At 38.7% G+C, this 26,350-nt stretch overlaps 1 protein-coding gene across 4 annotated transcripts in view; it reads left to right on the top strand.

Annotated features, from left to right (window-relative positions):
• The window catches only part of ANTXR2 (ANTXR cell adhesion molecule 2), a 172,547-nt gene that overhangs the window by 67,874 nt on the left and 78,323 nt on the right, over nucleotides 1–26,350 (top strand). For all 4 annotated transcript variants that reach the window (XM_073805381.1, XM_073805382.1, XM_019932789.3 and 1 more), the window contains one exon: nucleotides 13,528–13,623. In XM_073805381.1, coding sequence (XP_073661482.1) covers nucleotides 13,528–13,623 — 96 coding nt within the window. The remainder of the gene's footprint in view (nucleotides 1–13,527; nucleotides 13,624–26,350) is intronic.

Below are 26,350 nucleotides of genomic sequence, written 5' to 3'. Positions count from 1 at the left end.
TCTTCTCCGTTTTTTTCTTGATGAGTCTGGCTAATGGTTTATCAATTTTGTTTATCTTCTTAAAAAAACAGCTTTTAGTTTTATTGATCTTTACTATCTTTTCTGTCATTTCATTTTCATTTATTTCTGCTCTGATCTTTATGATGTCTTTCCTTCTGCTATAGTTGGGGCTTTTTTGTTCTTCTTTCTCTAATTGCTTTAGGTGTAAGGTTAGTTTGCTTATTTGAGTTGTTTCTTGAGGTAAGATTGTATTGGTATAAACTTACCCTTTAGAACTGCTTTTGCTGCATCCCATAGGTTTTGGGTCATCTTGTTTTCATTGTCTTTTGTTTCTAGGTATTTTTTGATCCCCTCTTTGACTTCTTCAGTGATCTCTTGGATATTTGGTAGTGTATTGTTTAGGCTCCATGTGTTTGTATTTTTTATAGTTTTTTACCTGTAATTGATATCTTGTCTCATAGTGTTGTGGTCGGAAAACATACTTGATATGATTTCAACTTTCTTAAATTTACAAAGCCTTGATTTGTGACCCAAGATATGATCTATACTGGAGAATATTCCATGAGCACTTGAGAAGAAAGTGTAATTTGCTATTTTCAAATGAAATGTCATATAAATATCAATTAAATCTATCTGTTCTACTGTGTCATTTAAAGCTTGTGTTTTCGTATTAATTTTCAGTATGGATGATCTGTCCATCAGTGTAAGTGAGGTGATAAAGTCCCCCACTATTACTGTGTTACTGTTGATTTCCTCTTTTATATGTGTTAGCATTTCCCTTATGTATTGAGGTGCTCCTATGTTGGGTGCATATAGATTTATAATTGTTATATCTTCTTCTTGGATTGATCCCTTGATCATTATGTAGTGTCCTTCTTTGTCTCTTATAATACTCTTTATTTTAAAGTCTATTCTTTCTGATATGAGAATTGCTTCTCCAGCTTTCTTTTGATTTCGATTTGCATGGAATATCTTTTTCCATCCCCTCACTTTCAGTCTGTATGTGTCCCTAGGCCTGAAATGGGTCTCTTTTAAACAGCATATATACGGGTCTTGTTTTTGTATCCATTCAGCCAGTCTTTGTCTTTTGATTGTAGCAGTTAATCCATTTACATTTAAGGTAGTTATTGATATATATGTTCCTATTATCATTTTCTTAACTGTTTTGGGTTTGTTTTTGCAGGTCTTTTCCTTCTCTTGTGTTTCCTGCCTAGAGAAGTTCCTTTAGCATTTGTTGTAAAGCCGGTTTTGTGGTGCTGAATTCTCTTAGCTTTTGCTTGTCTGTAAAGCTTTTAATTTCTCCATCAAATCTGAATGAGATCCTTGCTGGGTAGAGTAATCTTGATTGTAGGTTTTCCCTTTCATCACTTTAAATATGTCCTGCCACTCCCTTCTGGCTTGAAGAGTTTCTGCTGAAAGATCAGCTGTTAACATTATGGGGATTCCCTTATATGTTATTTGTTGCTTTTCCCTTGCTGCTTTTAATATTTTTTCTTTGTATTTAATGTCTAATAGTTTTATTAATACGTGTCTTGGTGTGTTTCTCCTTGGATTTATCCTGTATGGGACTCTCTGCACTTCCTGGACTTGATTGAATATTTCCTTTCCCATCTTAGGGAAGTTTTCAACTATAATCTTCAACTATTTTCTCAGTCCCTCTTTTTTCTCTTCTTCTTCTGGGACCCCTGTAATTTGAATGCTGGTGAGTTAAATGTTGTCCCAGAGGTCTCTGAGACTGTCCTCAATTCTTTTCATTCTTTTTCTTTATTTTGCTCTACTGTAATTATTTTCACTATTTTATCTTCCAGGTCACTTATCTGTTCTTCTGCCTCAGTTATTCTGCTAATGGTTCCTTCTAGAGAATTTTAAATTTCATTTTTTGTGTTGTTCATCCTTGTTTGTTTGCTCTTTAGTTCTTCTAGTTCCTTGGGAAATGTTTCTTGTATTTTCTCCATTCTATTTCCAAGATTTTGGATCATCTTTACTATCATTGCTCTGAATTCTTTTTCAGGTAGACAGCCTATTTCCTCTTCATTTGTTTGGTCTGGTGGGTTTTTACCTGCTTCTTCATTTGCTGTGTATTTATATGTCTTCTCGTTTTGCTTAACTTACTGTGTTTGGGGTCTCCTTTTTGCAGGCTGCAGGTTCGTAGTTCCTGTTGTTTATGTTGTCTGCTTCCCGTGGCTATGGCTGGTTCAGTGGGTTGTGTAGGCTTCCTGGTGGAGGGGACTGGTGCCTGTGTTCTGGTGGATGAGGCTGGATCTTGTCTTTCTGGTGGGCAGGACCACGTCCGGTGGTGTGTTTTGGGGTGTCTGTGACCTTAGTATGATTTTAAGCAGCCTCTCTGCTAATGGGTGTGGTTGTGTTCCTGTCTTTCTAACTGTTTGTCATGCGGTGTCCAGCATTGTAGCTTGCTGGTTGTTGAGTGGAGCTGGGTCTTAGCGTGGACATGGAGATCTCTGGGAGAGCTTTCGCTGTTTGGTATTATGTGGGGCCAGGAGGTCTCTAGTGGACCAATGTTCTGAACTTGGCTCTGTCACCTCAGAGGCTCAGGCCTGTCACCTGGCCAGAGCACCAAGATCCTGTTAGCCACACGGTTCAGAAGAAAAGGTAGAAAAACAAAGAAAGAGGGCTTCCCTGGTGGCACAGTGGTTGGGAGTCCGCCTGCCGACGCAGGGGACATGGGTTTGTGCCCCGGTCCAGGAAGATCCCACATGCCGTGGAGTGGCTGGCCCCGTGAGCCATGGCCACTGAGCCTGTGCGTCCGGAGCCTGTTTTCCGCAGCGGGAGAGGTCACAGCAGTGAGAGGCCCATGTACTGCAAAAAAAAAGAAAAAAAAAGAAAAAAAAGAAAGAAAAAATATAAAATAAAGTTATTGAAATAAAAAATTATTAAAAGTAAAAATAAAAAAATAATTAAAAAAAGAAAGAAGAGAGCAACTAAACGAAAAAACAATTCCACCAATGATAACAAGCACTAAAAGCTATTCTAAAAAGTAAACAAAAAAACCCCTCAAAAAACGGACAGACAGAACCCTAAGATAAATGACAAAAGCAAATCTATACAGACAAAGAAGCATACATATACATACTCACAAAAATATAAAAAGGAAAAAATATATATAGATATTTAAAAAAAGAGAGCAATAAACAAATCTTCCAGTGATAATAATGTCTAAATAAAAAACTAAGATAAAGATAACACCAGAAACAAATTAGATGCAGAAAGCAAACCCCAAGTCTACAGTTGCTCCCAAAGTCCACCTTCTCAATTTGGGATGATTCGTTGTCTATTCAGGTATTCCACAGATGCAGGCTACATCTCGTTGATTGTGGAGATTTAATCCGCTGCTCCTGAGGCTGCTGGGAGAGATTTCCCTTTCTCTTCTTTGTTCTCACAGCTCCTGGGGTTCAGCTCGGGATTTGGACCCGCCTCTGCGTGTAGGTCACCTGAGGTCATCTGTTCTTCGCTCAGACAGGACGGGGTTAAAGTAGCAACTGATTCTGGGGCTCTGGCTCACTGAGGCTGGGGAGAGGGAGGGGTTCGGTTGCAGGGCGAGCTTTCGGTGGCAGAAGCCGGCGTGACGTTGCACCAGCCTGAGGCTCGTCGTGCGTTCTCCCGGGGAAGTTGTCCCTGGATCCCGGGACCCTGGCAGTGGCGGGCTGCACAGGCTCCTGGGAGGGGAGGTGTGGATAGTGACCTGTGCTTGCACACAGGCTTCTTGGTGGCTGCAGCAGCAGTCTTAGCGTTTCATGCCCATCTCTGGCATCCACGCTGATAGCTGTGGCTCGTGCTCTTCTCTGGAGCTCGTTTAGCTGGTGCTCTGAAGCCCCTCTCCTCGCGCACCCGAAAACAATGGTCTCTTGCCTCTTAGGCAGGCCCAGATTTTTTTCTGGACTCCGTCCTGTCTAGCTGTGGTGCACTAGCCCCCTTCAGGCAGTGTTCACGCAGCCAACCCCAGTCCTCTCCCTGCGATCTGACCTCTGAAGCCGAAGCCTCAGCTCCCAGCCCCCACCCATCCCGGCGGCTGAGCAGACAAGCCTCTCGGGCTGGTGAGTGCTGGTCAGCACCTATCCTCTGTGCAGGAATCTCTCTGCTTTGCCCTCTGCACCCCTTTTGCTGCGCTCTCCTCCGTGGCTCCGAAGCTTCCCCCTTGCCACCCCCCGTCTCTGCCAGTGAAGGGGTTTCCTAGTGTGTGGAAACGTTTCCTCCTTCACAGCTCCCTCCCAGAGTTACGGGTCCCATCCCTATTTTTTTTGTCTCTGTTTATTCTTTTTTCTTTTGCCCTACCCAGGTACATGGGGATTTTCATGCCTTTTGGGGAATCTGAGGTCTTCTGCCAGCATTCAGTAGGTGTTCTGTAGGAGTTGTTCCACATGTAGATGTATTTCTAATGTATTTGTGGGGAGGAAGGTGATCTCCGCGTCTTACTCTTCCGCCATCTTGAAGGCTCCACCTCCATCTCATGATTTTATGGTTTTATATTTTAATTTGAGAGACATCCTTCCTCCAGCAAACAAAACAAGGCAACTCAATATTATCCGTAGAGAGATAGTTTGTTTCTTGTTGTAAGAAAACATTGCAGGGAAAACACGCATCGATATGGACTCTTGGGTCACTATTGAATTCCCTGGATAACTCTTTAACAATGCCTGTTCTTATTTTGAAAATAGCTAGTTGTTTTTTCCCCCTTTTTATCTTCAATTCATGTTGCAATTTGTAGGTTTTATGGATGTTGTAATGTGTAGGTTTCCTGGTCCTTCAGGATGTGGTTGAGATTACAGACATTTGTGGTATACGGTATCTCAGTGTTTTGCTCACTGAAATAGCGTTCTTTCTCCATCCCCCTTCCTATTCTATACCTCCAGCTGTCTTTTTTCACCTCTCTTTCACAGAAGCAGAAAACAAATCTTTGTCTGCATCCTATAACCATGCACAGTTTCTGTGTGCAGGGATGCTGAAGCTTAATGACTCATTTGGAATGTACAGGTTGTTTGCTTCCTGGAAAGAGGAAGTCTTTCTAGGTCTTGCTAGTTCTAAGGGGAGCGTAACGTGACTCGAGGTGGTTTTAAGAGTAAGGTGATTTCAGAAAAAGGAACATCAGTTGTGTCAGAGATGGAGAGAAAGTTTGGCGGCACGTTGTTATATTAAATAAGGCATCTGAATATTTTCCCTTGAGAAGAGATTTAAGCAAAGCCTTGAGGAAGGTGAGGGAGTGAACCCTGAAGACCATGCAAGGGAAGAGTGTTCTTGCGGAGGGAGCAGCTCGAACAGAGCCTAAGATGGGAGTGTATGTGGCTGGTTTAAAGAGGAGCAAGGCAGCCAGTGTGCAGAGTGGAGGTAGCTGGGGGAGGAGGCCTGAGATGAGTAGGAGAGCGTGGAGGGAGGGGAGAGATCATGGAGAGTTTTGTAAGTCATTGTAAGATTCTGAGTGTTTTTCTAAGTGAAACAGGAGCCACTGAAGGTGACACGGTGTGACTGTGTTTTAAAAGGATCATTCTGACTGCTGTGCAAAAATAGACTTTGCAGGCAGGGGCCAAAGTGGAGACCTGGAGACCAATTCTGTGGCTAGTTCAGTAATCTAGGAGAGGGGATGGTGGCTCCACTGGGCAGATAGCAAGGGAGATGGTGGGAAGTGGTTAGATTTGAATATATTTTAAAGGTGGAGTCTACCGGATACCTAGACAGATTAGATACGGGTGTGAGAGAAAGACAATAAGGACAGTTCCAGGCTTTTTCACCTGAGCAACTAGAAAGATGAGTTGTCATCAGGTAGAGACCTTTTTTGAAAAAGATGAGGAGGTCTGTTTTGGAAATGTTGAGTGAAAGATGTCCATTTTTCATCTCAGTGGGAGTGTCAGAAAGGCTGTTGAATACACAAGTCTGAAGTTCTAGAAAGAGGTCTGGATTGGAGGTGCACATTTGGGAGCTGTTGTATGGAATGAAAAAGTCAACCAAATTCCACAGGATTTTTAATGAAAAAAAAAAAGGAGCTTTTAGTAGGTAGAGCAAGAAGGGAAGGAAAGCTAGAGAAATGTTTTGTATTTATGGAGGAACCGAGATAAACTGGGTCTTGAAATGAGAGCAGGTCTTAGGCAAAGAGAGAGGAGGGGGGACCATTTTACAGATAAATAGCAAACAGAAATTGAAGGGAGGAGGGACAAATTAGGGATACAGGATTAACAGATATAAACCACTGTATACTGAATAGATAAGCAACAAGTATTTACTGTATGGCACAGGGAGCTATACCCATTATCTTATAAAACCTTTAAAGGAATATAATCTGCAAAAATACTGAATCACTATAGTGTACACTTGAACAGAATATTGTAAAGCAATTATACTTTAATAAAAACTGAATTAAAAAAATTGAAAGTAGATATATTTGGTTGGGGTAAAAATAGTGGAAGGAAAGCTTAGAAAGAGAAAATTTAGATCAGATTATCCATGGCCAAAAAAAAAAGAGCTTAGAGTTCATCCTACAGGTCTGTGGTTCCTAAACTTCAGTACACAGTGTTAAAATGAATGAAGGGAAGAAAATCTTCCACTTTCATGAGAGACTGAACTCAACTCTGCTGAGACAAAGGGCTAGAGTTTTATTTTTCCTTCCAGTTTTATTGAGATATAATTGACATACAGCACTGTATAAGTTTAAGGTGTACAGTATAATTATTTGACTTACATAACAACGGGATAATTCTTTTTTTCTAATTGGATTTAGCCATTATATTGATTTAAATGCAAATATGTCTGGTGTGTGGTAGTAATATCACCGTTTTATAGAAGTAGAAAGTGAGAATGGAGCTGATGAGAAAGTACCTGCAGATGTGTGCATTACACCTCTATTCAGAATAGAAGAAGACCGTGGATAATATTATGATAAATACCGCCCTTGTATTTATGTGATACCTAGCCTTTCAGGCATATTTGGATGTGATAATTAGGAGAGATGAAGTTAGTAATCTTACTCATTCTTGGATGATACTTTTGGCTCTTCACAGGCATTCGAAAAGCCAAACAAAATGAAACACCATTATTTAGCAATTGATTAATCCTTGTGGAAATCTCACAAATAAGGAACCTCCTCTGTTCTCCAAGAGCATCCGGGCTCGTTCTTACTAAGGCACTTATGTCACTGGGTTGTCATTTCCTGTTTACTTCTCGGCCTCTCTCTGCAGTCTGTGCCTTGCTCATCGCCTCCCTCTCAGTGCCTGGTCCTTACACGAGGCAGGTGCTCCAAAATTATTTGTTAAAGGAATGAATGACAGTACCGGCATATTCAGTTTAAAAGTAGGGAAACTAAGGTTTGGACTTAAAAGATTTAAGACTAACTAGAATCTGAGGAGGGTTTAGACTTAGGCCGTCCATTCTTTTCGTCTGTCTCAGAAGATCTAAATGTGTCTCCGCTTTAAAACATTCAGTGAAAGATGTCTTTTTTCCCCCCTTGGAGCCACTGCTCTTCTGATTCTTTTAGAATAATAATACTAAGAACAAATTTTATAAGCACTAATTAAGTGCCAGACACTGTGCTAAGCCCTACACATGTGCTCAGCACTTCATGATTTCATTTAATTCTCACCACTCAAGAGGAGGCTATTACTATTACCTGAATTTTACAGATGAGAAAACTGAGGAACAGAGAGCCACCTCCAATCTTTAGTGCACATTGATGCAAACACATTAGAAGATGCTTCTGCTAGTAGGTGGATCCAACCCTCAGCATGCTACACAGCTTGATGAGCAGAATATTGGCTGATTTCAGCTTTTGCTGCCCCCGAGAAAGGGGAGACTTGGAGCCTGGAGGCCCTGGGGTTAAATTGCTTGCTCAGTTTCATAGTCGAGTAAATGCTGGAATTGGGAATTGAACCCAAGTTTGTCTTCCCCTGGCCTGAATACTTGCACAATCTTCCATTCGTTACCAGGTCCTAATTTGATTTATATAAGACAGAGGTTGGCAATTTTTTTCTGTAAAGGGTCAGATAGTAATTATTTTAGGCTTTAGGGGTTATACAGTTACACTACTCAACTCTGCCATTGTAACCCAAAGGCGGCCATAGACATATAAACAAACGGGCATGGCTGTGTTCAACATACCATATACACTAGAATTTGAATTTCATGTGTTGATAATATATTTTTCTTTAAATTTTTTTCAGCTATGTAACAATGTAAAAAATTTGTTTTAGCTTGCCAGGCATCTTATGAAACAGATGATCTGATCTGGCCTTTCGGCCATAGTTTGCTAGTTCCTGTTATGGAATATTTCAAAAGAATCTAGTAAATGAAATCATCATCTATTTTATGACTATTTTTTCTTCCCCTAGCTCTAAATTCATGGAAGCAAAATTGTGGAGGTTTAGTTCCCCATTTCTGTGTCTGTTTTATTCTAATGTGGTTGCTGTGATTAATTATTTTCTAGATAGATTGCAACAGGCTATTCACACACGTTTGAAATTTTTGAGTGATTCCTCTTTTCCCATAGTTGTTTTGCAAGTACAGTAGTGACTCTGATTTGTTTCCATACATCTGTTATTCTGTTAGCTAGAATTTCAGTTCTATTTGGCGGAGTGAAGTTTTTCGTTGTACATTATAACTTCCTTTTAATGAAGAAAAGGAAATTAGATGCAGATGAAGTTCAAAGACTGAATGTGTCCAGGATGACTAGAAAATATATTCCTTTTACCCTAAAATCAAGCTCAAGGTTCTGGTATGTCCCCAACTTAACCCTTAAAAGAGTTTTGGCTTCAAAGCCTTGGCCAACATCTGGGTACTAAATCTCCAACTGGACTCCTCAGCTAACTGTCTTTGTAGACATCTGAAAATGCTACTTGTTCAGAACTATAGCTAGGAAGAATTGATCCAACAAATGGCTGATTGGAAGGTCATCTAACAAATGGATATTAACCCAACAATTGGCCAATTCTCTCTGTTATAAAGAGGATTACTGCTTTCCAGAAATTTGTGTTTCATTGTTTTCTTCAGCTGCATCAGGTGCTACCAAGCCCTCTCAAATTCTATTTTTCAGACAAAGTTGTCTTTTCTTGTTCTTGCAATGAGCCACTCATTCGACCTCCTCTCCCTTCCTGGGCTTTCTTATACTTTCTCAGGAGGTCCTTTCAGAACCCCAGACCAGGCTAGTTCCTGCTTTGCCCTGTTTCTGTTGTACTCTCCTTCCATACTTCTCACATGTATGATTGTGTGTTCAAGGGTTGTCCCACCAACTAACCTGTGGGCTTCACGAAGACTTGTGCAACATTATAGCTTTGGCAGCTTTTTAACTGCCTAGTGTTTAAAGAGCAGCACACCTAAACAGAGGTGAGAGGCTTTTAGTTTCCACCTATGATACATAACTCTGCGTAACCAGATCTAGTTTCATCTGACTCTGCAGCATAGTATCTGCTCATAGGACTGAAATCTGTGTGTTTGACCTTTTCTTAATTTGTTTATAAAGTTATGTGAGCAATGAAATTATTTCCCTTTCATGGCTGAAGTCTTTCATGCTCTGATAACGGCTCTGGCAAATCAAAACAAAGGAACTGGGAAAGCCTAGATTTGTATGCAGTGAACTGTGCTAATGTCTGGGACCGGGGCATCCAGGGCTGTGTTTATGGCAAGTTCGGGTTGCATTAAATTCTTTGCTTACTGTGACCTGTTTTCCATCATGCTTCTCTTAAATGTGATAAAGATTAAGTCTGTAGGTCTTCAGAAAGTGTGTATTTTCATAGTCAGTTTTCTTGTAGACTAATTTTCAGAATCAGTTGAGATAATAATATTATTATACTAAATGTATGTTTGCATCTGGACGTGCATAATGTTTTGTCAGTGTTCCTAACTGGGGCATTTTTGAAAGAAAATCCAAGAATTTTGACTGCCTATCATGGCCAGCCCATCTACTTTATATTCTGTCAGTATGATTTTCCGAATTTCCTGCTCATGACACATTTGTAAAAAGAAAAAACTAACCACTAAACTTTTAGCATATTCACACCCTCCAGTTTCACGTCCTTATTTCTGAACATAGGATTTGAATTCTAAGAAAAGGGAAAAACAAATGTTCATACAACCCTTTTGGAAGTGGTGTGCACAGCCACATGGTGAGCATTTCCATGGATGTCATGGCTCGATCCTCATGTGGGAAAGGTCTGGTGGGGAAGGCTGCATTCATTCCGTACATGAATGGTCACAGGTCGGGGTTAGCTTATGTAAGACTTCATATTTGAAGGTGGAATCATGAATTTATACATTTGACAACACTTCTCCCATAGGATATCATAGTTTTCTATGTATTTCTTTGACATTCTTTTCCCATTATATTCTTGTCTAGATTTCAGAGCTTAGTATAATCAAGCCTATGGAGAATTGTATGATTTGTTCGTGAACGTTTAGAATTCTGTGTAGAAAGTTGCACTTAGAGTGTTTTCATAAGTATCCTGATGTGCGCTCTGAATTACTTTCTTTGGTTTTGAGGCCAGAGAACTTAGATATTTGCCAGGAAATTTCCTATAAAGTATTTATCTCCTCTCTCTCTCTCTCTCTCTCTCTGACACACACACACACACACATGCACACACACACACACATGCGTGCGCACACACACACACACACACACAGAACTTTCTGTGTGCAAGACACTGATTTAGATGTTTAGGTTACATCAGTGATCACATGTTGAGCTTACACTTTCATTCTACCAAATCGTACATCAAGAAGTTGCAAGATGACTGCATGTCTTCTCATTTCTTAAATTTTAAATTAATTTTTTTTTTTTTTTTGGCGGTACGTGGGCCTCTCACTGTTGTGGCCTGTCCCGTTGCGGAGCACAGGCTCCGGACACGCAGGCTCAGCAGCCATGGCTCACGGGCCCAGCCGCTCCACGGCATGTGGGATCTTCCCGGACCGGGACACGAACCTGTGTCCCCTGCATTGGCAGGCGGACTCTCAACCACTGAGCCACCAGGGAAGCCCTTAAATTAATTTTTTATGGTAAATATGTGGTAACATCTTGACGTGCCTTAAGAATGGTCTAATAGTAAATATTAGAGCTTCATGAAGATTGTATGTGTATGTGTCTGTGTGTGAAGTTTCTGTAGTTATTTTTGTTGTCTTCTGAAAAATAAATTAAATGACATACTCAAGGATTCTAGGTGATATTTTGGTGGTGTCTGTTTTGGTTCATTTGCAACCTAACATTAGTTACATAAATAGCTTGTATGGTTATTCCCTCTTGCATCCAGATGCAAAATTAGAAATCAAAGGATAGCTTTAATTGTTCATGTATACTTGATTCTTAATCTTTTTCTAAAAATAATTTCTGAAATTAATACATGTTTTATGGTCTATGCTGCTTTGAGAATTATTTTTAAAGTTATTTTTTTAATGGATTTACTAAAACGGAAGTGCTGTTAGTAATCAACATCTTTGAAAATTGATCTGTTTGGAGATAGTTTCCAAGTCAATATATGGTAATCGCTTTTTCTTTTTTTTCCATTGTGATACTAACAAATGATATAGGGAAACTGTGACACACATTTCAAGATTTTTGTGATTAGCTCTACCAAGTATATTTTGCTAGCACTCCCTAAAGTAATACTTTTGAAAAGTACCTTCTCTTCTCTTTTCAGTTATTTACAAATAACTGTTTACATAAAAATCATTATCTCTTTATGCATAGATTATTATGTATTACAATTCAAATTCCATTATAAAATGTTCTAATTAAATGCTACCACCATTGTTGCTTCAACATCTGAAAGTCTCTTAGCTTTGATCAATCCTAACATTTCCCAAAATGGATTCTAGGAAATCCGAGTTCTATAGGATATTGATAATGTTATGAGAAAAAAAAATTGACCTGTGTTGATATAAGTTGGACTGTTCTTTTTTACTACAGAGCCATTCAGGGCTTTAAAAATATGCTAATGTGTGCAGTGCTTTTATAAGAGAGATAGCCTCGTTATAGCTTTGCCACAAAGAGTTTATGCTTTGGGAACAACTGACTTTCTTATTTTGTAGATTAGAAAATGGAGTCCCTGAGAAATTAAACAACTTGCTTAAAATTAGACCTCCAGACTAATATTTTTAAGACAATGCTATTCTAAGATGGAAACTGATAGGTTCTTCCCACTCAGCCTTTCTCTCTGTCAGCTCTTGGGCTAAATGTGGCTGTTGCCTTGACTTCTGGGCTTGTACTACCTATTTGTTTGGAATGATAGGAAATGTATCCCTGAAAAGCTGCCTTATAAAGGCCCAAATTTCCAACCAGACAGTGTATTGATTTATTTACAGTTTTTTTTTTTTTCTTCCTTGAAATCTTCCCCTCCCCCCGCAAAAAAATCCCCCCACAAACCAAACATGATTACTGGGGATCCTGGAGAGCAGTGGTTTGGAAGAGACAGCTCGTTCTCTTGGAAACTTTATCTCTGCACTAAAAATTCAGCAAACACTCTTCTTTGTTTTTGTGGCTTTTTCAGTCTTATTTATTTGGAGTTCATTCTCTTAGTAAATAGTTTTAAGTGCCAGACATGGAGTACACATTATTAAGTAGGTTGGGCATAGGTGCTGCCTTCCTAGAGCTCACAGTGAATATAGAAAAGACAAATTAAATAAAAAATTGTAGTTCATCATAAATAAATAAGCAAATAAATCAGTAAATATATTGTGATAAATGCTAAGATTAAAGTACAGAGAACTATGCCTTGTACAGTAAGGAGGGGCATTTTCTAGCCAGAAGGTACAAGGAAGTCTTCCTGAGGAAGTGGCTTAAGCTAAGCCTTATAGGATGTGGAGGTATTTGGTAGAAGAAGGGGGTCAGAGGCAGAGCCCAGAGCAGGGGTGTTAGACCTGGAGGAGATCGTCATTAGAAAGTGAAAAAGCACCAGTGTGGTTCTTGTGTGGGTAGTGCTTGAGCTGCCCTGAGGCGTCTTCTGATATATGAACGCATGAGGTTGCATTCTTTTCTGATGCATACAAGAACGATTGTTGTTGGTTTGCCACCTGATTGGTGATTTTTGATAATCATCTTGTCCTACCATTTAAATATATAAAGTAAATAATTTTCCATTATCAAAAAGTCTGGGAAAATTCTGCATAAATTCTGCCTAGAGGTAATCATGCTTGTAACCAGAATAATCCTTTCCCAGAGACAAAAGGTAGGGACCATACAGACCATTCGCACAAACCCAAATTGTGATTTTTCCTTTTTTTTTTTTAAGGCATAATTTCAAACAGTTTGGAAGATGTTTATACTAATTACTGCCTATCTTAATATACATGAAATATAATATAAGGAAATTTAATACAAATAGATTATAATATACTTAATATATTATATAAATGTAATAAAGTAAAATATAATATAAATAGGGTATAAGGTAATTTATAGAATTTAAAGGAATATGAGAGAAATCTGGTTTAAGATTATGATGTTTTCTGTAACTTTTCCTGATGTTTCCTTAAAAAATATGTGTTTGGGATTTGACCCTAAACTTTGCTGACATCCTTGTTTTTGTTTTGTGCTTCCTCTAGTCTAGTGGGATTGCAGCCATCATTGCTATTTTGGTGTTACTGCTACTCTTGGGCATCGGTTTGATGTGGTGGTTTTGGCCCCTTTGCTGCAAAGTGGTGAGTGAGCATTTGAAATCCTACTCTTTTTTTTTTTAAACATCAAGGTGTAAAGTAAGGCTGAAATATGAATCAATATTCAACAACAGCAAAGTTTCAATTAGCAAATTGAATTTTAATAGTTTTTGTCATTATAATAAATTGTATTCATGCATGCCAATAAATGTTTATTATAAAACTTCATCAAAAAAAGGCTTCAAAATCAGATTTGGGGGAAGAAGGGGAAAAGAAGATAGGACAGGTTGTAGGAATAAAGGGTTTTCCATGCAAGTACAAAAGAATTTCAAGAAAATTGAATGATATGTTCTGCTGGATTCATTGAGAGAGGTTGATAATCTGTCAGTTTGTTTGGTTTTTTTTCAGTGCTTATTGAATGTTTCATTACTTCTTTGAAAGATCTACTATTTCAGGACCTTCTCTGTTTACCTCTTAGAAAAACATTTTAGAAATAAGTCATGTGCAAATGTTAGGGTATCTGTTAAACAGTCACTTTTGAAGTTACAACAGCTGATTTCAGGTTGTGTCATCTTTCATGTTTGAGTCAAACTGCTGAAAGAATATGGGTAATAAGCTTTCTAGCGCTACTGTAACAAATTGCCACACATTTGGTATCAAATTTATTATCTAAGTTATGTAATCACAGATCCAACATGGGTCTCACTGAGCTAAACTGGGTTAAAAGGTATCCGCAGTGATACATTCCTCTCTTAATGCTCTAGAACAGAATCTGTTCCCTTGCGTTTTGCAGCCTCTAGAAGTCACCTCCATTCCTTGCCTTGTGAGCCCCTTCCTCCACCTTTAGAGCCAGCCACGTTGCATCTTTGTCACCATTATTCTGTAGTCACATGTTCCTCTGACTCTGAGCCCAGCTGGGAAAGGACCTCCAGTGTTAAGGAACCATGTGATTAGGTTTGACCCACCTGGATAATCCAGGATGATCTCCTATCTCAAGGTCCTTAACCTTAATCACATCTGCAAAGTCTCTTTGGCCCTGGAAGGCAATTTATTCACAATTCCAGGGAATTAGGATGGGGACATCTTTATAGAGCCATTATTTTTCCTGCCACAGGGCGGAACGTTGAGTAAAAAACATCAGCACGTTTCAAGCAATACAACTTGGACTGTTCAGGCTTCGTAGAAAAGGTTATTCTGAAGAAGCGCTCCTTCAAAGCATGCTACTACCTATTTTGATAATATTCCTTTCCTTATCAGCACTTTATATTCTGTAGGTCAGAGTAGTGTTTTACATAATATTACTAGACTGCCTTTTTCTCCCTCCCTGCTGCTGACTGATTTCCGCTTCCTTGCAACTTCAGGCAGTGCTTTGTATTACTCCTGCGTTTATTATTCATTGTACTTCAGTCTGCTTTCATGAGACAACTTTACAATCCTTTATCTCAGAGCAGTTGGCCCATGGAGGAGGCACAGAATTAACTTAGACAACAGTAGAGACAAGAAACATCCTGTCTCTTTGCTGAACTAATCAGTTTCCTGCTATAGCAATTTATGCTCAAACGGTTTCCTGTAGTAATCTTGATTGTCTTAGATATGGTGATTTTAGGCTAGCTAGCACTCTTGAGTCTCAAATTAAAAAGCAAAAAGGTGCCTTAATGTGATGTGTGCTCCTTGTTTTTCTAATTTAAACTTCACAATGGTGGATTTCCTTATTTCATTACTTTGCAATTTCATATAATACTGACCAGAGGGCTCAAAAGTGTCAAAGTGGTATCTTATTTTATATTATTATTATTATTTTTTTTGCGGTATGCGGGCCTCTCACTGCTGTGGCCTCTCCCGTTGCGGAGCACAGGCTCCGGACGCGCAGGCTCAGCGGCCATGGCTCACGGGCCCAGCCACTCCGCGGCATGTGGGATCTTCCCGGACCAGGGCACGAACCCGTGTCCTCTGCATCGGCAGGTGGACTCTCAACCACTGTGCCATCAGGGAAGCCCCAAAGTGGTATTTTAAAAGGACGCTTGTGAAGACTGAAATGGGCTTCTTTGGGAGGTTGCTAGATGTACTCAAATGAAGTCTCCACCATCAAATGGGGTATGATAGAGAAGATTCAATCATCAGGTGGTGAGAATAGATCCATTCCATCCCTGGGTCTCTGCAGACTGGGAATCATGCAGTATATTTCTTTATGCAAGGCACAGAGGGACACCATTAAGGCATGTTTTTACAATGTCAGGAGGGCTTCCTATTCTCAGAAGCATCATGAATGCTTACTAATTTCTGCAACTTACTTAATAGAGAGAAACATCTTTATTTTACATTTAGAAATACAGACTGTAGAGCAGCTAGCCCTGAATATGAGCTTGCATTTAGACCTAGGAATAAATGAATCAGAGCATAAAACTTAAACTAGGTTTAAACTAGGTTTAAAAGCAGGGAGAGAGAGAGATTGGTTCAAGATAGTGGAGTAGAAGGACATGCGCTCACTCCCTCTTGCAAGACCACTGGGATCACAGCTAACTGCTGAACAGTCATTAACAGGAAGATACTGGAACTCACCAAAAAAGATACCCCACATCCAAAGACAAAGGAGAAGCCACAATGAGACAGTAGGAGAGGCACAATCACAATAAAATCAAATCCTATAACCGCTGGGTGGGTGACTGACAAACTGGAGAACACTTATACCACAGAAGTCCACCCACTGGAGTGAAGGTTCTGAGCCCCATGTCAGGCTTCCCAACCTGGGTGTCAGGCAATGGGAGGAGGAGTTCCTAGGGAATCAGACTTTGAAGACTAGCAAGATTTGATTGCAGGACTTCGACAGGACTGGGGGAAACAGAGACTGTACTCTTAGAGGGCACACACAAAGTAGTGTGTGCGTCAGGACCCAGGGGGAGGAGCAGTGACCCCATAGGAGACTGAACCAGACCTATCTACTAGTATTGGAGGGCTCCTGCAGAGATGGGGATGGCTGTGTCTCACAACGGGTACAAGGACACTGGCAACAGAAGTTCTGAGAAATAATTCTTGGTGTGAGCCCTCCCAGAGTCCACCATTAGCCCCACCAAAGGGCCTGTAGGCTCCACTGCTGGCTCAACTAAGGCCAAACAACCAACAGGGAGGGAACTCAGCCCCACCCATCAGCAGACAAGTGGATTGAAGTTTTACTGAGCTCTGCCCACCAGAACAACACCCAGCTCTACCCACCACCAGTCCTTCCCATCAGGAAGCTTGCACAAGCCTCTTGGATAGCCTCATCCACCAGAGGGCAGACAGCAGAAGCAAGAACTACAATCCTGCAACCTGTGGAATGAAAACCACATTCACAGAAAGATAGACAAGATGAAAAGGCAGAGGACTATGTACCAGATGAAGGAACAAGATAAAACCCCAGAAAAACAACTAAATGAAATGGAGATAGGCAACCTTCCAGAAAAAGAATTCAGAATAATGATAGTGAAGATGATCCAGGACCTCGGAAAAATAATGGAGGCAAAGATCGAGAAGATGCAAGAAATGTTTAACAAAGACCTAGAAGAATTAAAGAACAAACAAACAGAGATGAATAATACAATAACTGAAATGAAAAATACACTAGAAGGAACCAATAGCAGAATAACTGAGGCAGAAAAACGGGTAAGTGACCTGGAAGACAGAAGGGTGGAATTCACTGCTGTGGAACAGAATGAAGAAAAAATAATGAAAAGAAATGAAGACAGCCTAAAATACTTCTGGGACAACATTAAACACACCAACATTCACATTACAGGGATCCCAGAAGGAAAAGAGAGAAAGAAAGCACCCGAGAACATATTTGAATAGATTATAGTCGAAAACTTCCCTAACATGGGAAAGGAAATAGCCACCCAAGTCCAGGAAGCGCAAAGAGTCCCAGGCAGGATAAACCCAAGGAGAAACATGCTGAGACACATAGTAATCAAGTTGACAAAAATTAAAGACAAAGAAAAATTATTAAAAGCAACAAGGAAAAAACAACAAATAACATACAAGGGAACTCCCATAAGGTTAACAGCTGATTTCTCAGCAGAAACTCTACAAGCCAGAAGGGAGTGGCATGATATATTTAAAGTGATGAAAGGGAAGACTTACAACCAAGATTGCTCTACCCAGCAAGGATCTCATTCAGATTCAAAGGGGAAATCAAAAGCTTTAAAGACAAGCAAAAGCTAAGAGAATTCAGCACCACCAAACCAGCTCTACAACAAATGCTAAAGGAACATCTCTAAGTGGGAAACACAAGAGAAGAAAAGGACCTACAAAAACAAACCCAAAACAATTAAGAAAATGTTGAAAGGAACATACATATCAATAATTTCCTTAAATGTGAATGGATTAAATGTTCCAACCAAAGGACACAGGCTCACTGAATGGAAACAAGAACAAGACCCATATATATGCTGTCTACTAGAGAGCAACTTCAGACCTAGGGGCACATACAGCCTGAAAGTGAGGAGATGGAAAAAGATATTCCATGTGAATAGAAATCCAAAGAAAGCTGGAGTAGCAATACTCATATCAGAAAAAATAGACTAAAAAAAAGTAAGAGACAAGGAAGGTTAATACATAATGATCAATGGATCAATCCAAGAAGAAGATATAACAATTATAAATCTATATGCACCCAACATAGGAGCACCTCAATACATAAGGCAAATGCTAACACATATAAAAGAGGAAATCGACAGTAACACAGTAATAGTGGGGGACTTTATCACCTCACTTACACTGATGGACAGATCATACAGATTGAAAATTAATACGGAAACACAAGCTTTAAATGACACAATAGAACAGATAGATTTAATTGATATTTATAGGACATTCCATCTGAAAACAGCAAATTACACTTTCTTCTCAAGTGCTCATGGAACATTCTCCAGGATAGATCAAATCTTGAGTCACAAATCAAGCCTCAGTAAATTTAAGAAAATTAAAATCATATCAAGCATCTTTTTTGACCACAATGCTATGAGATGAGAAATCAATTACAGGAAACACAAACACATGGAGGCTAAACAATACATTACTAAGTAACCAAGAGATCACCGAAGAAATCAAAGAGGAAATCAAAAAATACCTAGAAACAAATGACAACAAAAACACAATGATCCAAAACCTATGGGATGCAGCAAAAGCAGTTCTATGAGGGAAGTTTATAGCAATACAATCCTACCTCAAGAAACAAGAAACATCTCAAAAAAAATATAACCTTCCACCAAAAGGAACTAGAGAAAGAAGAACAAACGAAACCCAAAGTTAGTAGAAGGAAAGAAATCATAAAGATCAGAGCAGAAATAAATGAAATAGAAACAAAGAAAACAATAGAAAAGATCAATAAAACTAAAAGCTGGTTCTTTGAGAAGTTAAATAAAATTGATAAACCTTTAGCCAGACTCATCAAGAAAAAGAGGGAGAGGACGCGAATCAATAAAATTAGAAAGGAAAAAGGAGAAGTTACAACAGACACCGCAGACATACAAAGCATCCTAAGAGACTACGACAAGCAACTCTATGCCAATAAAATGGACAACCTGGAAGAAATGGACAAATTCTTAGAAAGGTGTAACCTTCCAAAACTGAACCAGGAAGAAATAGAAAATATGAACAGACCAATCAAAAGTTATGAAATTGAAACTGTGATTAAAAATTTTCCAACAAACAGAAGTCCAGGACCAGATGGCTTCACAGGTGAATTCTATCAAACATTTACAGAAGAGATAATACCCATCCTTCTCAAACTCTTCCAAAAAATTGCAGAGGAAGGAACACTCCCAAACTCATTCTACAAGGCCACCATCACCCTGGTACCAAAACCAGACAAAGACACTACAAAAAAAGAAAATTACAGAACAATATCACTGATGAATATAGATGCAAAAATCCTCAACAAACTACTAGCAAACAGAATCCAACAGCACATTAAAAGGGTCATACACCATGATCAAGTGGGATTTATCCTAGGGATGCAAGGATTCTTCAATATACACAAATCAATCAATGTGATATACCATATTAACAAATTGAAGAATGAAAAACATATGATCATCTCAGTAGATGCAGAAAAAGCTTTTGACAAAATTCAGAACCGATTTATGATAAAAACTCTCCAGAAAGTGGGCATAGAGGGAACCTAGCTCAACATAATAAAGGTCATATATGACAAACCCAGAGCAAACTTCATTCTCAATGGTTTGAGAGCATTTCCTCTAAGATTACTGAAAGTGTTTCCTCTAAGATCAGGATGAAGATGAGGGTGTCCACTCTCACCACTATTATTCAACATAGTTTTGGAAGTCCTGGTGATGGCAATCAGAGAAGAAAAAGAAATAAAAGGAATACAAATTGGAAAAGAAGTAAAACTGTCACTGTTTGCAGATGACATAATACTATACATAGATAATCCTAAAAATGCCACCAGAAAGCTACTAGAGCTAATCAGTGAATTTGGTAAAGTTGCAGGAGACAAAATTAATGCACAGAAATCTCTTGCATTCCTATACATTAACAATGAAAGATCAGAAAGAGAAATTAAGGAAACAATCCCAGTCACCGTTGCAACAAAAAGAATAAAATACCTAGGAATAAACCTACCTAGGGAGACAAAAGACCTGTATGCAGAAAACTGTAAGACACTGATGAAAGAAATTAAAGATGATACAAACAGATGGAGAGATATACCATGTTCTTGGATTGGAAGAATCAATATTGTGAAAATGGCTATACTACCCAAAGCAATCTACAGATTCAATGCAATCCCTATCAAATTACCAATAGCATTTTTTTGCAGAACTAGAACAAAAAATCTTAAAATTTTTATGGAGACACAAAAGACCCCGAATAGCCAAGCAGTCTTGCGGGAAAAAAATGGAGCTGGTGGAATCTGACGCCCTGACTTCAGAATATATTACAAAGATACAGTAATCAAGACAGTATGGTACTGGCACAAAAACAGAAATATAGATCAATGGAACAGGATAGAAAGCCCAGAGATAAACCCATGCATCTATGGTCAGCTAATCTATGACAAGGGAGGTAAGGATATACATTGGAGAAAAGACAGTCTCTTCAATAAGTTGTGCTGGGAAAACTGGAAAGCCTCATGTAAAAGAATGAAATTAAAACACTCCTTATCACTGTACACAAAAATAAACTCAAAATGGATTAAAGACCTAAATGTAAGACCAGATACTATAAAACTCTTAGAGGAAAACACAGGAAGAACACTCTTTAACATAAATCACAGCAAGATCTTTTTTGACCCACCTCCTAGAGAAATGGAAATAAAATCAAAAATAAACAAATGGGGCCTAATGAAACTTAAAATCTTCAGCACAGCAAAGTAAACTATAACCAGGACGAACCCTCAGAAGGGGAGGAAATATTTGCAAATGACTCAATTTACAAAGGATTAATCTCTAAAATATACAAACAGCTCATACAGCTCAATATTAAAAAAACCAAACAAACCAATAAAAAAATGGGTAGAAGACCTAAATAGACATTTCTCCAAAGAATACATACAGATGACCAAGAGGCACATGAAAAGCTGCTGAACATCACTAATTATTAGAGAAGTGAAAATCAAAACTACAATGAGGTATCACCTCGCACCAGTTAGAATTGTCATCATCAGAAAGTCTACAAACAACAAATGCTGGAGAGGGTGTGGAGAAAAGGCAACCCTCTTGCACTGTTGGTGGGAATGTAAATTGATACAGCCACTATGGAGAACAGTATGGATGTTCCTTAAAAAACAAAAAATAGAATTACCATATGATCCAGCAGTCCCATTACTGGGCATATACCCAGAGAAAACCATAATTCAAAAAGACACATGCACCCCAATGTTCATTGCAGCACTATTTACAATAGCCAGGTCATGGAAGCAGCCTAAATGCCCATCAACAGATAAATGGATAGGAAGAAGATGTGGTACATATATACAATGGAATATTACTCCGCCATAAAAAGGAACAAAATTGGGTCATTTGTAGAGACTGTCATACAGAGTGAAGTAAGTCAGAAAGAGGAAAACAGATATTGTATATTAATGCATATGTGTGGAATCTAGAACAATAGTACAGATGAACCAGTTTGCAAGCGGAAATAGAGACACAGATGTAGAGAACAAACGTATGGACACCAAGGGTGGAAAGGTGGGGAGAGGTGCGGTGGTGGTGGTGTGATGAATTGGGAGATTGAGACTGACATATATACACTAATATTTATAAGATACATAACTAATAAGAACCTGTGGTATAAAAAATAATTAAAATAAAATTCAAAAAAAAAAAAAAGCAAGGAGAAGGTAGAGGTAAATTCTGCATTCAGCCCTTTGCAATCTAGTATGTGCCAGTACTGGCTTGGAACTGGGGTCCAGAAATGACTATCATATGATATGGAAACTCACATTTTAATATGAAACACAGAAGAGTGGGCAAAGTGTGAATGGAGGGTTATGGGCACCCCAATAGCAACATGTGTAAAGAACACAAAAGAGGAGGGATTTGCCAGAGTTGAGGGATTGTTTCACGGAAACCGGATGGAGCTACTGACTCCAAACTGAGTTTTAAATGATGAATAAGATGTTGGCAGTTGATGAGGGACTTTTCCCATGAAGTGTGTGTGGAATTACAAGTTATTTCGGCATGCTTTGGGAAGTCCTAGGCTGAGGCCAAGTGAGCCAGGGAAAGGGAGTGGTGAAAGATGGTTTAGGATCCAGGCGTGAATGCCATTAAGGAGGGCCTCCTATGTCTTTGAGGGAATTTGAACTCACCCTAGGGATGAGGAGAAGCCACTGGAAAGATTTGATCACTGTAATCCTCTGAAAGAAGCTTTGCTTCCTGTATGTGTTGCTGAGGTCTGGTCCTGGTGGGGATAAAGTCTTATCCATCTGAGTTCCATCAGCAATTGAAATGCAAAGCCCGTTACAGGTAGTGCACCTTAGATATGGCAGTGGGGAGGGGAGAGGAGCAATATAGGGGCTGGGGAGAGGCAGGTACAAACTACTGGGTGTAAGATAGGATACAAGGATGTATTATACAACACAAGGATTATAACCATTATTTTGTAATAACTTTAAATGGAGTGTAGCCTTTAAAATTTGTATGAAAAAAGAAATATGGCCTGAGCAAGTATCTCTAACAAAATGTAGAATGTTGGAGTATAAAAAGGAAGCTAAGTGAACTAGAGAAAAATGAGGAGGTGATGTGAAAAGAAGGGGAAAAGGAGACTATAACCTTGTGAAAACAAATCTCTTGAGTGTACCAGAAGGTGTTATGGTACAGTTGCAGGTTATTTATCTGATTATGTTAGAGAATATATTTCTGCAGTGTCGGTATTAGCATGTGGTTAGTTAAAAAATTTTGTTTTTAGTTGGGGTATAGTTGTTTTACAATGTTGTGTTAGTTTCTACTGTACAGCAAAGTGGAGGTCCCTGTGCTATACAGCAGGTTCTCATTAGTTATCTATTTTATACATATTAGTTAGTGTATATCTGTTAATCCCAATCTCCCAATTCATCCCACCCCACCTTTCCCACTTTGGTGTCCATATGTTTGTTCTCTATGTCTGTGTCTCTATTTATGCCTTGCAAACAGGTTCATCTGTACCATTTTTCTAGATTTCACATAAACACATTAATATATGATATTTGTTTTTCTTTTTCTGACTTACTTCACTCTGTATGACAGTCTCTAAGTCCATCCACGTCTTTACAAACAACCCAGTTTTGTTCCTTTTTATGCTTGAGTAATATTCCATTGTATATATGTACCACATCTTCTTCATCCATTCGTCTGTCTATGGACATCCAGATTGCTTCCGTGACCTGACTATTGTAAATAGTGCTGCAAAGAACATTGGGGTGCATGTGTCTTTTTGAATTATGGTTTTCTCTGGATATATGCCCAATAGTGGGATTGCTGGGTCATATGGTAATTCTATTTTTAGTTTTCTAAGGAACCTCCATACTGTTCTCCATAGCGACTGTATCAATTTACATTCCCACCAGCAGTGCAAGAGGGTTCCCTTTTCTCCACACCCGCTCCAGCATTTGTTGTTGTAGATTTTTTTTTTTTCATATCAGCCTATTCAGATCACCTACTTCTTCCTGTGTGAGTTTTGGCACATTGCATCTGTCAAAGAATTGATCCATTTAATCTGTTATCAAATTTGTAGGCATAAAATTGTTTATAATATTCTTTTATTATAATGTTAATATCTGTGGAATCTGTATTGATGTCTCCTCTTTCATTTCTTTTTTTTTTTTCTTTTTTTTGGTAGATTTTTTTATGATGGCCATACTGACCAATGTGAGGTGATACCTCATTGTAGTTTTGATTTGCATTTCTCTAACAATAGTGATGTCAAGCAGCTTTTCATGTGCCACTTGGCCATCTGTATGTCTTCTTTGGAGAAATGTCTATTTAGGTCTTCCACCCATTTTTGGATTGGGTTGTTTGCTTTTTTTAATATTGAGCTGTATGAGCTGTTTCTATATTTCGGAGATTAATCCTTTGTAAATTGAGTCATTTGCCATTATTTTCTCCCATTTTGAGGAGAAAGTGTTGAGGGTTGTCTTTCATCTTGTGTACAGTTTCCTTTGCTGTGCAGAAGCTTTTTTCATTAGGTCCCATTTGTTTATTTTTGTTTTTATTTCCATTACTCTAGGAGGTGGGTCAAAAAAGATCTTGCTGTGATTTTTGCCCAAGAGTGTTCTTCCTATGTTTTCCTCTAAGAGTTTTATAGTGTCTGGCCTTACATTTAGGTCTTTAATCCATTTTGAGTTTATTTTTGTGTATGGTGTTAGGGAGTGTTCTAATTATATTCTTTTACATGTAGCTGTCCAGTTTTCCCAGCACCACTTATTGAAGAGACTGTCTTTTCTTCATTGTATATTCTTTCCTCCTTTGTCATAGATTAGTTGACCATAGGTGCTTGGGTTTATCTCTGGGCTTTCTATCCTGTTCCATTGATCTATATTTCTGTAGCTTAACAATCTTTAAGCAGCATTAAATTATTAGGGATCATTTTGCACTTTATCATTATCAGTCATATTACTTTTTCATGGGAAATGAAATGTATTTATTTCAGCTTGGTGTTTTACAAATTTCTTTGGTTTGATTGTCTTTTAAGTACTAGGGCCAAATATTTAACCTTTCAACTAAAACATGATTAAACAGCTTATAATGTCTGTTTTCAGGTACATTTAGATTATGTCAGCAATCACCTCTTTGGGAATCATATGCTCAGGAGCTCTTATCAAGATAGAAATACTGGAAAAAAAAACCCTGAACGGAGGCACCAATATCTGTCACACATTCTTCATTCAATCATTTCATATTTTTAAAAAATATCTTATGAAATAATTTAACCATTCATTGTTCAGCGATTAAAAGTTCACAGATATTTAATTAACGACTCAGAGATGACAGTGTTACTTATAGCTTAAGCAGTGGTTCTCAGGTGTTTTTCTGTTCCTAATAACTGGAAGGCTCTCAGAGTAGTAGCTGTCAGATTTCCATTGGTAGTGCCTCTCTCTGAGGGGAAAGGGTGGTTGGGTGAGACATCTCCAGGGATCAGTATGGTTTAGGAAAGCCCCTCCATTAGGCTCAATAATGATCCCTAAATATATCCAGGTCTTAATTCCTGGAAACCGTGAATGTTATCTTACATGGCAAAAGGGACTTTGCAGTTATGATTAAATTAAGGATCTTGAAATAGGGAGATTATCTAGGATGACCTAGATGGCTCTAAATGCCATCACAAGTGCCGTTATAAGAGGGAGGCAGAGGAGATAAGACCACAGAAGGGGAACAGGCAGTGTGACCATGGAGGCAGAGATTCAAGTGATGCAGCTTCTAGGCAGGGAATGCTGAAAGTCACCAGAAGCTGGGAGGGGCAAGGAGCAGATACTCCCCTGTCTCTTGAAGAAACAATCAGCTCTTCTAACACCTGATTTTAGCTTTGTAAGACTCTGTTTGGACTCCTGGCATCCAGAACTGTAAGAAAATAAATTTCTGTTGTTTTAAACCACAAAGTTGGTGGTAATTTGTTGTAGCTGCTTTAAGAAACTAATAGATTTCCTAAATGATTCTGATAATTGCCAGAGTTGAGAATCACTGCTCAGGGCTCTTGATTTGGGGAATTCACATGTAATATGTTTCTAGTTCAACTCATTACAAAAACTGTTTATGAAGTACAAGAGGTTTTAAGATGGTAGATGTTTCCACGACAATTAAAACCAATATGCATTCTTTAAAATTAGAATTACCATTCTGTTTTGTTTTCAGTAACTGTAAAGTAAATATGCAATGCTTTACATACTGAGTAGAATTTACTCACTGTTTCAGAGTGACCAGGGATTTGTCGAAGAAACAGGTTTCTAATTTTCAGAAGTATCCAACTTATATATGTTATTAGAACCTATTGACAGCAAAGCTCCATGGTCAGCTTTCTCAGGGTGCTTGTTATTTGATGTAAGAGGCCAGAACAATCCCATTCATATTCAGATACATATCACTACTTCAAGATTATGACAGACGAAGACAAATACCATATGTTTTCACTTATATGTGCAACCTAAAAACAAAGGAACAAATATAGCAAAACAGAAACGGACACAGATACAGAGAACAAACTAGTGGTTGCCAGAGGAGAGAGCAGGGGTGATGGGTGAAATAGGAGAAGGGGATTAAGAGGTTCAAACTACAAGTTATAAAATAAATTAGTCATGGGGATGTAATAT

This window comes from Tursiops truncatus, chromosome 5, assembly GCF_011762595.2.
Source record: "Tursiops truncatus isolate mTurTru1 chromosome 5, mTurTru1.mat.Y, whole genome shotgun sequence".
Lineage (NCBI taxonomy): Eukaryota > Metazoa > Chordata > Mammalia > Artiodactyla > Delphinidae > Tursiops > Tursiops truncatus.
This window is presented reverse-complemented; position numbering and strand designations above follow the sequence as displayed.